At 33.5% G+C, this 14,433-nt stretch overlaps 1 protein-coding gene across 2 annotated transcripts in view; it reads left to right on the top strand.

The window, feature by feature from the left end:
• The window catches only part of LOC113404123 (sterol regulatory element-binding protein cleavage-activating protein), a 32,322-nt gene that overhangs the window by 13,115 nt on the left and 4,774 nt on the right, over positions 1-14,433 (top strand). For both annotated transcript variants that reach the window (XR_003369373.2, XM_026644895.2), the window contains exons 10-16: positions 4,047-4,140; positions 6,878-7,038; positions 7,164-7,246; positions 7,611-7,651; positions 10,057-10,184; positions 12,072-12,438; positions 12,767-12,953. Coding sequence is in view for 1 of the 2 variants with exons in the window: in XM_026644895.2 (XP_026500680.2) it covers positions 4,047-4,140; positions 6,878-7,038; positions 7,164-7,246; positions 7,611-7,651; positions 10,057-10,184; positions 12,072-12,438; positions 12,767-12,953 (1,061 nt within the window). In the remaining variant the exon portion in view is untranslated. The remainder of the gene's footprint in view (positions 1-4,046; positions 4,141-6,877; positions 7,039-7,163; positions 7,247-7,610; positions 7,652-10,056; positions 10,185-12,071; positions 12,439-12,766; positions 12,954-14,433) is intronic.

Here is a 14,433-nt window from a genome sequence, read left to right as displayed (position 1 = left end):
AAAAGTCATTAAAAATAATCAAAGACATTTGCGACATGCCGATCAAAAATTAAAGGTATATTACCAATAGTTAAATTAAGTTCGGAGCTTTGAATCTTCCAGTTTCACAATGAATTATATTCCATGTCATTTAAATTTTATCAGGTCACTTTAGTAGTGGCTGGAAATGACTTTCAAAATAAATTATTGCACGTCCGAAAAAACGTTTTAAGGGGAATACCCTTAAACAGTCCGATGAGATACCTGGACTAAATTTCATGAAGGAATTCGGGTTCCGCTATTGCGAAGTTTATTTAATTATCCGATATATATATATGTGATATTTGCCATAACATAAGAGCAAGAATATGTTATTTCTTAAAATCTTTTGTGTATTTCTTATGATGAAATGTAGCCAGCCGTCAAGAAAGACCTTCTGGATGATGGATTACGTCTGTGGATTTGGGCTCAAAGAATAAAGATACTAGGTTATATGAATTCAATAAGAATCTGAATCTGATACATGAGCTACAATTATTTATCACTTACTAAAACATTTTGAGTAGATAGTGATTGTATGGGGTTTTTTGTATGATACTAGATACCCGTCCCGTCGCACAAAATAATTTCATGAAACGTTTATATTTCAATTTTACTTGGGGTCGGCGCAGCGTGTGTTCTTCCATACTTCTCTGTCGAACGTCATCGCACAAGTAACATTCTTTTTAAAAATATCGTCTTTCACACAATCCATCCATCGTTTCTTTGGTCGTCCCCTACCTCTATCCATCTACATCCATTCTCAAAACCTTAAAATTACGCTCATTGTGTATGATTGCGAATATTTATCTTGTGGTGTATCTGTCGTTTAGTTATCCGACTGATCCAGGCTTTATTTTGGGCTTAGGTTCTACCCATTACGATTTACCTTCGCATCTTGAACCACCGATTCGCCTGCACCGCGCCTCTACGTTATATTAATTAAACATAATGAAGATAATGTTCTTTGAAATACAAACCTCAATAGAATTGAAGTGGTTCAGTTTAACAATTTTCCAACAATTTCCCCGTATGCTGTGCTGTAATATTAGAATCATATTCAGCTTTCAAAGTGTCTGAATCTCATTTTTTTTAAATTTACATTTGTGAAAAATAAGTATTCAGTATCCTTGTTGGATAAGGACAATCTGTTTAAATTGTGCATTATCTTTTGAATACAAAAAGGAACATATTTAAAACCATACAATACGTGAGTATTGTAGGGTTCTTTTTCTGTTGTGGAATAAATGACGTCGATTTTTTATTCATAGTATTGATTCTATGCCAAAACCTGAAGCGTCAGGTCAAATAAAATTATCTTCTGGGGAAAAGTCAGGGCAATACAAAAGAAGTCGTTAGTCAAGCATTTATTTAATTTTAAAACTAATTTCTACAAACATCAGTGCAATTCATTAAAACATTTTTACGTAAACTTTTAACTAATAGGGATAATAAACTATGCATTATAATATTACTATTTATGTATCTGTAACTATTATCTATGTGTAATCATTTTAAGAACACACTAGTAAGCTAGCTAATTATTCGTCTGAAATTACGCTTAATTCATTTTTCGAGACAATATTTAACCGAAACCAAATCATGGAATGTCAACTTGCGACTCGCGTTGTGCAATTTAAAACATAATATTTAATAACATAATAAGTTTACATTTTTAAGCAATTTTAAAACTTCTAATTTGTTACACACACATCACGCATTTTAGAAGATACCAGCACAGATCACATAACATACTGCGCAGCGATCTCAGCGAAATAACTCGTAAGCGAACTCTTCGACTTTCTGATTTCTTCTAAAATTATAGAATTTCTAAATTTCTTCTAAAAATATAGGAGGATCTTTGCTATGTCTATGGGAAGACCCTCCACGCTGCGTGTCCATTTTCGTCATTTAACCCTCTTCTGTCAACTTTTGTATCCAATAGAGAAGAATGATGAGTGTTAACAAACCAATTATCACCACAACGATGATAAATAGAATGTTTGTAACATCGTAGTGGCTCTGTGGTTCTTGCTCCGGAGCCGGATTATTTCCAGCTTCGTTATTCTGCGAAACGTTCGCTTGAACCTGGCCTCCCATTGAATGACTCATTTTGACTGTTTTTGATTTGTTATATTCAATGAAAATTTTCTTAGTATATTGAATATAATTAAAGAAATATTTAAGCTGACTTATTGACTCTGTGCGATAATCACACCGCCAGGATCGGTCGCCTTCCAATGTTCGTGGTAGAGTGGCTAGTCAAACGCGTCTGGAATATTCTAGGTCTACTTTATAACTGCCGAGTTCACGTCAGCATGTATATATAATACATAATAATTATCGTACATACACGTTACTAATACGTTCTCTATTACTTATACCCACCCTTCATTTAACTCATGACATTAGTCAGCAATATTTTATGCTAGAATTTGTTTTAGGTATTTACTAAAACGATCATTAAGTATGAACGTTATGTTTTATGTTTTAGTATTATTCTTCAACGTATTTCTTATTGAAAACAAGAACACTTGGAATTATCTTATCTGCCTAATATTTAGATCTTTGATCGTTGTTTAATATTAATGTAATCTCGTTACGATTTTATTTTTTTTTTTATTTTGTAATTACGTTCTTTCACAAACGCAAGTTTTCACCTCCCATATGTAAGATATATCATATCTATAACTTATTCGGGTAAAATTCATACAAAGTAACCGTTTTGAACCAAATTATAAATTTAAGGGGGGAAATACAACCCCTCTTGATATTTCAAAAATTAAAATAAAGTTCCTTTTAAACGTTTAAGTCCCAATACAAAAGTATGCCAAAATTTAAGCCAATGACACCTATAGTTTTGGAGATCACGTGACCGTGACAGACAGACGAAATCTTTTATTACATAAAAAGAGACCTACTTTCAATTTCTACTGACTAACTTTATCTTAAGCGACATGTTATTTAGTTTTATCATTAATTGCGCAATCGAATCACAATATTCGTGTGTGAATTAATTTTCTACTACCTGAAGTGTTTTAGATATTGTCTCGTTATTTTACGAAATGTTTTAGGATTCTGGTTAAATATTTTAGCTACTATTTTTTTATGTAACACATTACATACATTCCTCTGACATGTTGTCCAATAAACAGCCTATTTACATTTATAGCCGTTAGTAATCTTACGATACATACTTCTTATTTATGATATGGATAAAGTAGCCCTAGAATGTTCTAAAGTGCATCGAATCAATATGTATTCAGCCAAGGTTAAGTGGGCGACACCACAACTTAAACTTGGACCATAAAACGGTTCAATATTTGTTTTATTAAAATACGTTCGAGGAATTTATACCTTACCGACAAGAACCGTCATGAATATCAATGGCTTTTTCTACTTTCATATATGAATGTACGTCGAAGTCTATAGACAAATAAATGTATACATTCTCCATGGTAATCAATGAATACTTCCAATAATCGACGCCCTTTTGTCGTCTTTAAAATAAGCCCCTTCTGTATTTTTTTTTTATTTTTAATCATTACGCTATTTAATTTATTGCATGACTAAATTATAATTGTCTACAGATATATAATATAGAAACGAATCATTTTCTCAAAGATGGACGCATTTATTTAATAATTTCAGCAATGTTATATTGGCTTTTCATTTTATTCAATGTGGACCAACACGAGAATCTCATTAAAAATTTCACCTATTTCAGTGATGCCAGTCATCTTTGTTGATTATTAGGCTTTATAAACAAAAAATATTTAGCCTAAAAAGGATAAATCTCGGTGATGAGGGCTTATATAACACTAGCCAGTCTAGGTTTAGCAAAAAACATCATATCCTAAAACGCTTAGGATGTGATGTTTTTTGCTAAACTAAACTAAACTAAGCTATACTGTCTTTTCTTGAAAGAGACTTTACCATACCAGTCATATAAGGACCATATTACCTTAGTTGATTTCACTCGTTTGTTTAAAGATTTAAAATTTAACCAGCTTGATTAACCTCCGCAGATGCATCTGTTCGAGGCACTATGCAGAATGGCGTGCTTCATGGAGCGAAGATGACGAATATAAGAAGATCATCGCCAAGCAACCCGCTGTTCAAGTAAGTTTACTTTTTAATTATGAGTCGCATATTTGATCTTATTTTATTTTATATGTTTTACAGAATCTTAGGGAATTGTTCTGGAAGGTCGCGGAATTAATTTAGGGCAAATAGGATTATAATTATCGTTTTATTCGCATATATATATTTTTTATAAATATAAACGGTTGAATTTTAATAATATTATTTTATGAAAATATTTTAGGAACAAAATTAATAAAGGGATAAGATTTTCAATTTGACTAATTTATAATCTGTATTCGATTTACGGTAATTTTATTATTTTTTTTATTTTATTGTGTATTTTAAGATACACAAACACAAAAATTAATATAATATGATAATTGCTCAGCCGGTGATCTTCTAGTTTACCTGAGTCATAAATGGGCGGAAGTAGTTGAGAGCAAGGGGGAGGCATTAGCAGCCAGTCTGGACATAGCGAAGGCCTTCGATCGCGTGTGGCACAAAGCGCTTCTTTCGAAGCTTACTTCCTATGGGCTTCCCGGGAAATTATGCAATTGGATTACCAGTTTTTTGGCAGATCGGAGCATCAAAGTCGTTGTCGACGGTGCATACTCCGACTTAAAATTCGTCAATGCTGGTGTTCCACAAGGCTGCGTTCTATCACCCACTCTGTTTCTTCTGCATATGAATGAATTGTTGCAAATCAGTAACATTCACTGCTATGCAGACGATAGCACCGTAGACACCTCATACACCGGCTGTGCTAATATTTCTCGGGAAAACGTCGAAGAAAACCGGAACAAACTTGTGTCTGAAATCGAGTCTTCGTTAAACAAAGTCTCGAACTGGGACCGGCTGAACCTAGTCCATTTCAACCCCAAAAAGACGCAAGTTTGCGCGTTAACTGCTAAAAAACACCATTTGTCGTATCTCCACTATTTAAGAACATTCCATTAACCGCCACAGCTAGTATAGGAATACTTGGCGTCGATATTTCAAGCCTCGTTCAGTTCTGCGGTCAATTGGAAGGCAAAGCCAAATTGGTATCAAAATTGCTCGGTGTGCTCAGCAAGGCAAGACAGTATTTCACGTCGGTCCATCGTCTAAGACTCTACAAGGCACAAATTCGGCCACACATGGAGTACTGCTCTCACCTCTGGGCGGGTGCTCCCCAGTACCAGCTCCTTCCATTCGACCGTATCCAACGTAGAGCGGCTCGAATTATCGCCGATCAAGACCTTTCCGATCTGCTTGATCCTTTGGCTTTGCGTAGAGATGTTGGATCGCTCTGCATCTTCTACAGAATTTATCACGGGGAATGTTCCGATGAATTGTTCGGATTAATCCCGGCTGCTGAATTTCACATTCAGACATCTCGCCAAAATTCAAAATATCACCCGCACCACCTAGATGTCAGAAAATCCACAAAAGCGCGATTTTTAAGACATTTTCTGCCTCGCACACCCACTCTGTGGAACCAGCTTTCGCCGGCGGTTTTTCCGAACTGATACGACTTGGGAACCTTCAAGAAAAGAGCATACTCTTTCCTGAAAGGCCGGCAACGCACCTGCAAGCCCCCCGGTGTTGCAGATGTCCATGGGCGGTGGTAGTCACTTTCCATCTGATGAGCCTCCTGCTACCACTAACATAAAAAATAATAATAATAATAATGAATATTTAATGAAATAGTTTCTGTGAATACTTTCAACGTCCCTGACGTCTTAAGCTAGGAAGACTCGTATTTTAAGACTTAACCAGTGTGATCTAATACAGTGATTACATGATACATTATTATATTGTTTGTACTACTTGTATACTTATTATATGTTTTTATAACAGTATAAAAAACAATAATTGAAAAAATAAATGAAATATAATGTGAACTCGTGTGTGTGTGACAATAGGAATATTTATATTTGTATAAGGTAATTTGTCTGTGTGAATGTTTCACACGTAATGAAGACATTCTGTATGTTCGTAGTTCTATTCTATTTTTACTGTATTTATTTAAACGGTGTGCTATTTAAAAAACAGAGAAATGTACGTAATTCTCTGTTAAACGATTTTATAGGAAAGATTCAAATTATTATAATTTTCGTACATATGTACAGACATTGCACCGATTATAATTTATTGTGTAGCTCTCTAAAACGTGAGGTACGTTTAAATAATAAATTTGTATATATTTTAGTTTGAATTGTTATGTGTAATTAAATGTATATGATTTCAAATATATGTTCAAATCGCCCATGTTATATTTTTGAATTTTGTACCATCGCATTGGAATAAATTGTAACAATGCTGGATTGGACTGGATATGGAGTCGATGAAAACGGCGAGCACATCACACCTTCGACTTGCCGATGATGTCGTCTGCAGCGCAACCTAAAAGAGTCTTCCCGGCGTGTCGGTCTCGGCATGAACTTAGACTAGACCACGGTCGTGTTCAACATGCAAGTCGTGCCGGAACCGATATACGTCGAAGGGAAACCTCACGAAGTTCTTGGTGATCGAATATCGTATCTACCTGGGAAGAGACGTTGAAGAGTCGAAGAAACCTATGTCTTGCAACGAGCTTCGATCGGCTGATTGTTAATGTTATAAATTTTGACTCATTTGTGTATTCCATATTTTTTACATTCGTGAAATTGATTTAAGCTAATGTTGTATTGAAATTGTGTTTTTCTTTTAAAGGAAGATGTGTTCTGTACGAAAACATTTATGTACAGTATTCATATACAAGATAATAATAACATGTCCATGCTTATTTCAGTTGGTAATGGAAGCTGTACCGCTAGTAGTCGCCGGCCACAGTCAAGAAGTAGAATGTGTTGTGACTGACGGCGAAAAAGTAGTCAGCTCGTGTCTACAAGGCAACATCAAAGTGTGGGATTCGTTAAACGGTGAATTAATATCGAATATAGATCGTTACTCGTAAGTACTCGCACAGTAATACAATAAAACGCTAATCTTTTAATTAAAAAAAATAAATGAATTTTATATCACAGTGAAAAGTAATTTAATAATTAATAATACTTAAAATTATTTTACTGTTACAGTTACTTCAAATTTCAAACGGAACTTTTTGAAAAAGTTCACTCGAAACAAAACAGCACCGATGATCGAGAAATTACAATAGAATGTAAGTATTATTTTTAATCTTGCGGTCTGCTTTGTGTAGTTTCGCCCGCTGTGTTTAAGTCCGTTTCCAAAGGCGAGTGGCCAGTGTGTCACAAGTTCGTTACCAAGGTTGGGAACGTATTGGTTATGTAAGAAATTTTTAAAATTGATTACGTCACCAATGTCTATGGGCGGTGGAGACCAGTCCGCCGGGCCAGTTCGCCTACCTATTTTATATATGCAGAATTTAATAAGTTATATATTATATACAAAATGAAGTTTTCAATATAAGACTCACGTTAGCGCGAACAAACAAAGTCACTCTTCAAATTTATAATATATTAAGTAATAAAAAAGTAATTAATAAAAGATTAAAATATTTTCAGCGTGTCAGTCTTCTGATGCAGCGATTCTACAAACAAATGAAGTAAGTTATTTATTTAAATATTCATCATCATCATCATAATCAGCCTGTATTAGTCCACTGCTGGACTTAGGCCTGCCCCTATTTAAATATTAAACCAATGCATTAAATATTGAATATGGCACCTTAAGAAGGCTCTAAGTACCTGAACTAAACGTAAATCTATACGTTAAGTCGTAAAGGTACTGAAAATACTCCAGACGGTTTCAGGTGCCCTGAACTTGCTACAATCAGCTTTTGCAAGATCGAATACCGTTTGGCTTTTAGTAATCGGGAGTAAAGACTAGCCACTGCAAAGAGTGCCACCTGGTGATAAGCGGTTATCACTAATCTTAATTTTTTATGCTTGGCAGTAGAATACATAGTAAGTAGGCGGTACCTGCCCAGACGGGCTTGCACAACCCAACCACCAAGTAAAAGTAAATAGCTTAGAACGGAATTTTAAGATTAATTTCAAATATAATTAGATTATATAAAACGTAATATATTATAAAATAAAAAAAATAAAACAAACATGGCTTATCTAAAATGTTGTAATTAAAATTGTCAATGATCGGTTAGATTTACACTAGCAGCTTGTACTAATAATATCAAACAGTAATTACCCGTTCAATTTACTTACAGTGCTAGTGGTAGTGTTTATTTTGAACATACGAGTATTTTAGCATTTATTTTAGACATCCATCTTAATTACACGTCAAGAAAATTTATAGTAATGAGGTGAATACGTTAAGAATATTTTTATTCTTAAAGTTACTAGTTTTTTTCAACATAAGCACGATTTTCGGTCATAGTGCACGGTAATAACCAATTACACAGTAAAAAAGTGAAGTAAGTATGTAAGTAAGGAGAGAAGTAGACGTTGTAAGGAAGTAATCCTGGACTGCCATCGTCGTACGGGTTGATGGCATAAATTAATGACAATATAAGTAATTTTAAGAATAAAATCAATAGTGTATTTAAATAATAATTCATAGTCTATAATAATGTATTAACTCTTAATAGTTATCCTGGTTTTAAGATCTTACATTTGAACTGATAACACTCGTATATATAATTCGAATTTTATATTATTATTGATATTTTATAAAAAAATATTTAAATTCACAATCGTTTATTTTATTTAACTTATTTTTAATATATTGAAAAAAACTCTATTTAGGTTATTTTCAAATTAGCTCATTATTTTTATTAATTTTATAATGTTTTATTTTATCAATTAACTTTTTATAATTATCGTTTTTAGAATGTTGACTGATATTTCAATTTTCAAGTAATTTTAGAACACCTTAAAAAAGTAAAAGTAGGCAATTACCAAAATACTTATGATCACTTTTGGTTTATTGTGTATTTTTGTTGTACTAGTTTTTGGTGTTGTCAAATAAATAAATAAATAAATAACGAGCTGCGTCATTGACGGTTCCCTAGTGTTGGACTGCCAAGAAATAAGGTCTCCCAAGACATTGATACGTGGTTTTGATGTAGAGAGGTACACGTTACGTCGTAAAGCTTCGTATATATTTTCTCAATATACGGGAGTTATCTTACGTACGTTTGACGCGACGCGAAAGCTATTATTTTGTAATATCCGAAGTAATAATAATTATGCCTATTGATGGTCTAGGAATAAATCTAAGTTAATTCATATATCAGATTTTCTTGAATATCAGTAACGACTGTATAAAACGCATTTTTTTAGTAATTACAAAATAGTGCTATGTAAAATGCAAATATTTTACATTGACGCAATTACAATAATTAGAATTTATTAAACTTTAATGGTAACACCAACTAAGGACTTTCCTCCATTCAAGGTTATGCATAGTGGTTGATCTAATTTCTAATAGCATTCCCTACAATATATTTGGTTGTGTTTGTGCAAGCCCGTCTGGGTAGGTACAAACCACTCATCAGATATTCTACCGCTAAACAATAGTACTCATACTGAGTGTTGTGTTCCAGTTTGAAGGGTGAGTGAGCCAGTGGAACTACAGGCTCAAGGGACATAACATCTTAGTTCTCAAGGTCGGTGGCGCAATGGCGATGTAAGGAATGGTTAATATTTATTACAGCTCCATTGTCTATGGGCGGTGATGACCACTTACCATGGGTGGGCCATATGCTCACCGCCAAACTATGGCATAAAAAAAACAAATATATACTGTTTTATAACAAACAGTTTTAAGCAGAAATTGTATGCAATTATTATCTTCCAGGGTCGTTTCAAACGTTTCGCTACGGCAAAGTTACACAGAATAATATTTAACGTTTAATGGCTCAGATAAATAAAACGAATTCACCATTCCTCCTATGAGCATTTTTTCCGTTTAATCACATCAATGCGCCGGTAACCAAGGGAACTTTTTGTAAGATATTATGTAATTAAATTAAGTTTTCAATTATTCCAGAATGTTCCTCGACTTAGACGGGGCTTAAGCAGTCACCTGAGCGGTTTGACATTCCGAGCTAATCAAGCTGACAACTCCTACCCGTCTGCAGCCGAGAACACAAAATACGAGTTTGCCAAAGCCTACAGGTATACTTTCCATGATGTAAACTTTTACGGCATTTTTTTTAAAATTTATTACACATTTATAAATAACGCATACATAAACCTCGTGATAATATGTGTAAACTGTAAATAAATTAAACTTGTAAATATTTAAAAATATCACCAACACGTGACTGTGATGTAATCAGCATGCTGGTTGATGCCAAAAATGAGTGTGTATAACTTTTAGGTGTTGGTAACTGAAAAGAGCCGAGATGGCCCATTGGTTAGAACGCGTGCATCTTAACCGATCATTTCGGGTTCAAACCCAAGCAGGCACCACTGAATTTACATGTGCTTAATTTGTTTATAATTCATCTCGTGCTCGGCGGTGAAGGAAAACATCGTGAGGAAACCTGCATGTGTCTAATTTCAACGAAATTCTGCCACATGTGTATTCCACCAATCCGCATTGGAGCAGCGTGGTGGAATATGTTCCATACCTTCTCCTCAACGGGAGAGGAGGCCTTAGCCCAGCAGTGGGAAATTTAGAAAGTACAATTCGTTCCATACTTTTTATTGTATCCAAAGTATTATATGACAATCCATCCTGAATTTTCATATAAATATTTACTTATTTATCAAAAATACATTAAAATTAAATCATACTTTATTAAAATCAAAGTTTTTATAAGCTATTTTATTCGTCATTCTACTTGATTACATTAAATGTAAATGTATCACCAGTTAGAAATGTAGATTCAACTCTCTTCGCACGGGTGCAATGCTGATACTAAATATACTACAGAATGTCTTACAACGTTCACGGTTTGTCCCTGCGTTTTAAATCTGTAATATCTTCGAAAATATTCATTTAAATTACATGCTGTAAAGAGCCATTTTGAGCTATATAAATTGCACAACGTATTTAAGGTACTTAATTGTATAAGAATTAATGCTGTATTGCTTAAAATCGCTTCGAAAAAAAGCCATTATTTCTCGTAAAAAGTGAAGGATAGAACAATGTTGTTGTAGGCTATCCCTAAGAGATAGACATATACCATCGCAGACTTTTTTGAAGATCTTTTTAAGGTGTATAATACTGTAGTACATTATTTTGATCTATCTCGTAGTGTTGAGCCAGCATTTGCAATGTAAGCGCAAAAAATGTGTTTATTTTCGACATCACTTTGGAAACCTCTAAAATTTTCACTGTTTCTCTATTATATTGTCCATGTATGCTACATATAAACCTCTCTCTTGGATCAATCTATCTATTAAAAAAACCACATCAAAATCCGTTGTGTAATTTTAAAGATTTAAGCATACATCGGGACAGACAGCGGTAAGGGACTTTGTCTTATATACTACGTAATTATAACAGAAATGTCATTGATTTGATAAGTAGATTTACAGTTATATTAAATAAATTATTACCATGGCCTTCGAGTAAGGCCTTAACGGGTGAATAATATTTTTTCAATTCAAATTATAATATTTTATTTATTTAAGAAATTGTGCTAAAACTCTATTAGGACAGGACAGGATCTATTAGGACTTAACTAATGATGATATTCATAAAATCGGACAAACATTCTCCTTCGTTGGGTTTTTTAAAAAAGAACTATGTAACGTATCAACAGGATTTTTCAACTAAGAAGATAAATCTTTGTGAGAGATTTGCCGATACCTCTTTCAAATCATAGAATCCAATAAATTTATGAATATTACATCTGTATTAAAACTTTTTTTTTTTTAATTAGGTACATATTCCTATTATTACACACAGATTATTAATATACGTCGGACATGGAAACAACTGTATTATTTATATTTTTAAAATGGAATTTATTCATATACAATCGGTTTAGTTTTTTAGAACAAATCGATCCGTTATTTTATGTTTAATTAAATATTATGCATTTTTTACAGAGACCTCTATTACACTGAACAGAGTGACATTTATGAACTAAACGAGAAAACAAATTCCGAAGTAAATAATTCATGTATAAACAAACAAGACTTAAATGCAGCTTTTAAAGACAGTGATCTTAGTGATGAAAGTGTTTTTATTTTCGATAGAAGTGATGATTCTATCAATAGTTTAAGGAATAGAGGCGGTAGTAAAATTAATGCTAGGACTTGTAGTGATGCCGAAAACGCGCCAAATACAAGTTGGAGGGGTAGGGCGATGCGGGAGTCGCCCGTGTGGTGTATGGACTTTTGCAACGACCTCGTTATCTTGGGGTGTGCTGATGGGAGGTTGGAGTTCTGGGAAGCTAGTACTAGTAAATTATTGGTAAGTCTTAATCAAATGTATCTAAATATAAATATCGGTGTATATTTTCACGTTTTAAATCGATACTAATTTGAATTCAGAACTTCATACCTTATTGTTGTGTCGTTTTGTTTCTATGGTAACTATGTAGAACTATTTTTTTCATTTTTATTACAGTGTAACTTAACTTAACTTCTTTGTGATATACAAAACGAAATTAATATTTAACAAGAATAAAAAGTTAAAATCTTTATAGGCTTTTTCGGTTACTAATCCTTTCAAGATCGTACTTCGTTTTATTTTTGGCTTGATATGAGGTGTGATGATAATAATTAATTTGCACTTTCAGAATGTGTGGTGGTTTAACGAGTGGCGCTCGGGGGGGAAAGGGGTGACACACGTACGCGCCCTGTCGGGAGCGAGACGCGTGTGTGCGGCCTCACTCTCGGGCCACCTCACACTATTGCGTCTCGACGCATATAACGCACAGTCCGGCGCACACGTTGACTGGCGATTCAGCACAGCACATAGGAGAAGTAAATATCCTCTAAATTAGTCAAGTTGCATATTTTTGATTGACTTATTTAAAGCAGAATCGTAATGCATACGCCTTTATCAGCGAAATCTAGACAATTAATGTTTTGGGGTTTTTACCTAATGTAAACTTTAGGTTACGACTATAAAACAATCACAGCTTAAAGCCTTTTGAATAATATTATTTTAGTACTATAAGTTAGTTGTGTTTATGCCTCGCGATTTACGCGAATCAATTTACACGATTTCATATTGACATTCCATGTTATAAAATTTTTCAGTCAAAATATTATTACTACCATGACCTTCAAACACAAACCTTTTTCTGGCCTCTATTATGGTTTTTTATTCGGTACGAAAGTAGTTTCCGTCTAATTTTTATCTAAACTGGTAATAAACGTTTAATGAATACTAGTGGGTCTCCCGCGAAACTTCGCGTTTATTCACAAGGTATTTTAGGACATTTGTACCTATTTTTCCTCTCTCTAAAATTAATTTATTCTAAAATTGTAAAAATTTAGTAAAATGCAATCAAGAATCGTCTTTAATTTTCTGAACACCTACGGAGCTCCTCAATATGAGACCATAATCGATTTTTTTATGTGCAGCTGTCGTCCCATAATCGCTGACCAAAATCGGCTTACGCTCTTAATATCTAAGATAATAAACATGTTATTATTGTTATGATGATCAACAATTAACTAAGCAATAGAACCACAATTAATTAAACACCCAAAACGAACAATTAGTTTTCTTTTTTTTACAAAGAAAGCTAAAAAAAGCAAACTAGTCGGCTTGATATGAAATGATCACCTATTATAAAAAAAAAAGTGTGCATGTGGTTTTTTGTATATTCAATTAAACCGCTGACATTGCAGGGCTATGACTTATATAATGGATAGAATGAAAGCCATATTTTTCACTCTTTATGTTTTTATTTCCGTAGCTAAATAATAGTACTTGGAGAATTTTTTGGTGAAGATATTATTTACAGATCGCAAATTTGTATATATTTAACTAACAGAACTGTTTTGTTTGTGGAATATTGTAATATCTGGTATATTGGTGCGAACGTTTGTTTTTAGTAACAAACCCAATGCATCCTTTTGTTATTGCTTTCAAGAAATGATAGAATTGATGTTACGAATTTTGTGGTTATTTGAATGGCGCCGATGGAAATGAGAAGTGATTCACGAGCTCCTATACATGAAATACCTAAAGTCATTATTACATACATACTTACATTATTACATGCGTACTTTTTTATTCATATTGAGTCGCTAAATCGTTCACAGAGGTCCAGAGTCTGCTTAAATCGTAGGTATCATCCTTATTCTTCGTATTCGCTTCCGAAAGTAAACTTTGTGCGCTTTTATTTAACTTCGAGAATATTCTTGAATCATGTAGAAACATGAGGCACGTAACACATCATTACATAGAGGTTTCTAAAGTGACGTCGCAAATAAACACACTTTTTGCGCT

This window comes from Vanessa tameamea, chromosome Z (assembly GCF_037043105.1).
Source record: "Vanessa tameamea isolate UH-Manoa-2023 chromosome Z, ilVanTame1 primary haplotype, whole genome shotgun sequence".
Classification (NCBI taxonomy): Eukaryota; Metazoa; Arthropoda; class Insecta; order Lepidoptera; family Nymphalidae; genus Vanessa; species Vanessa tameamea.
This window is presented reverse-complemented; position numbering and strand designations above follow the sequence as displayed.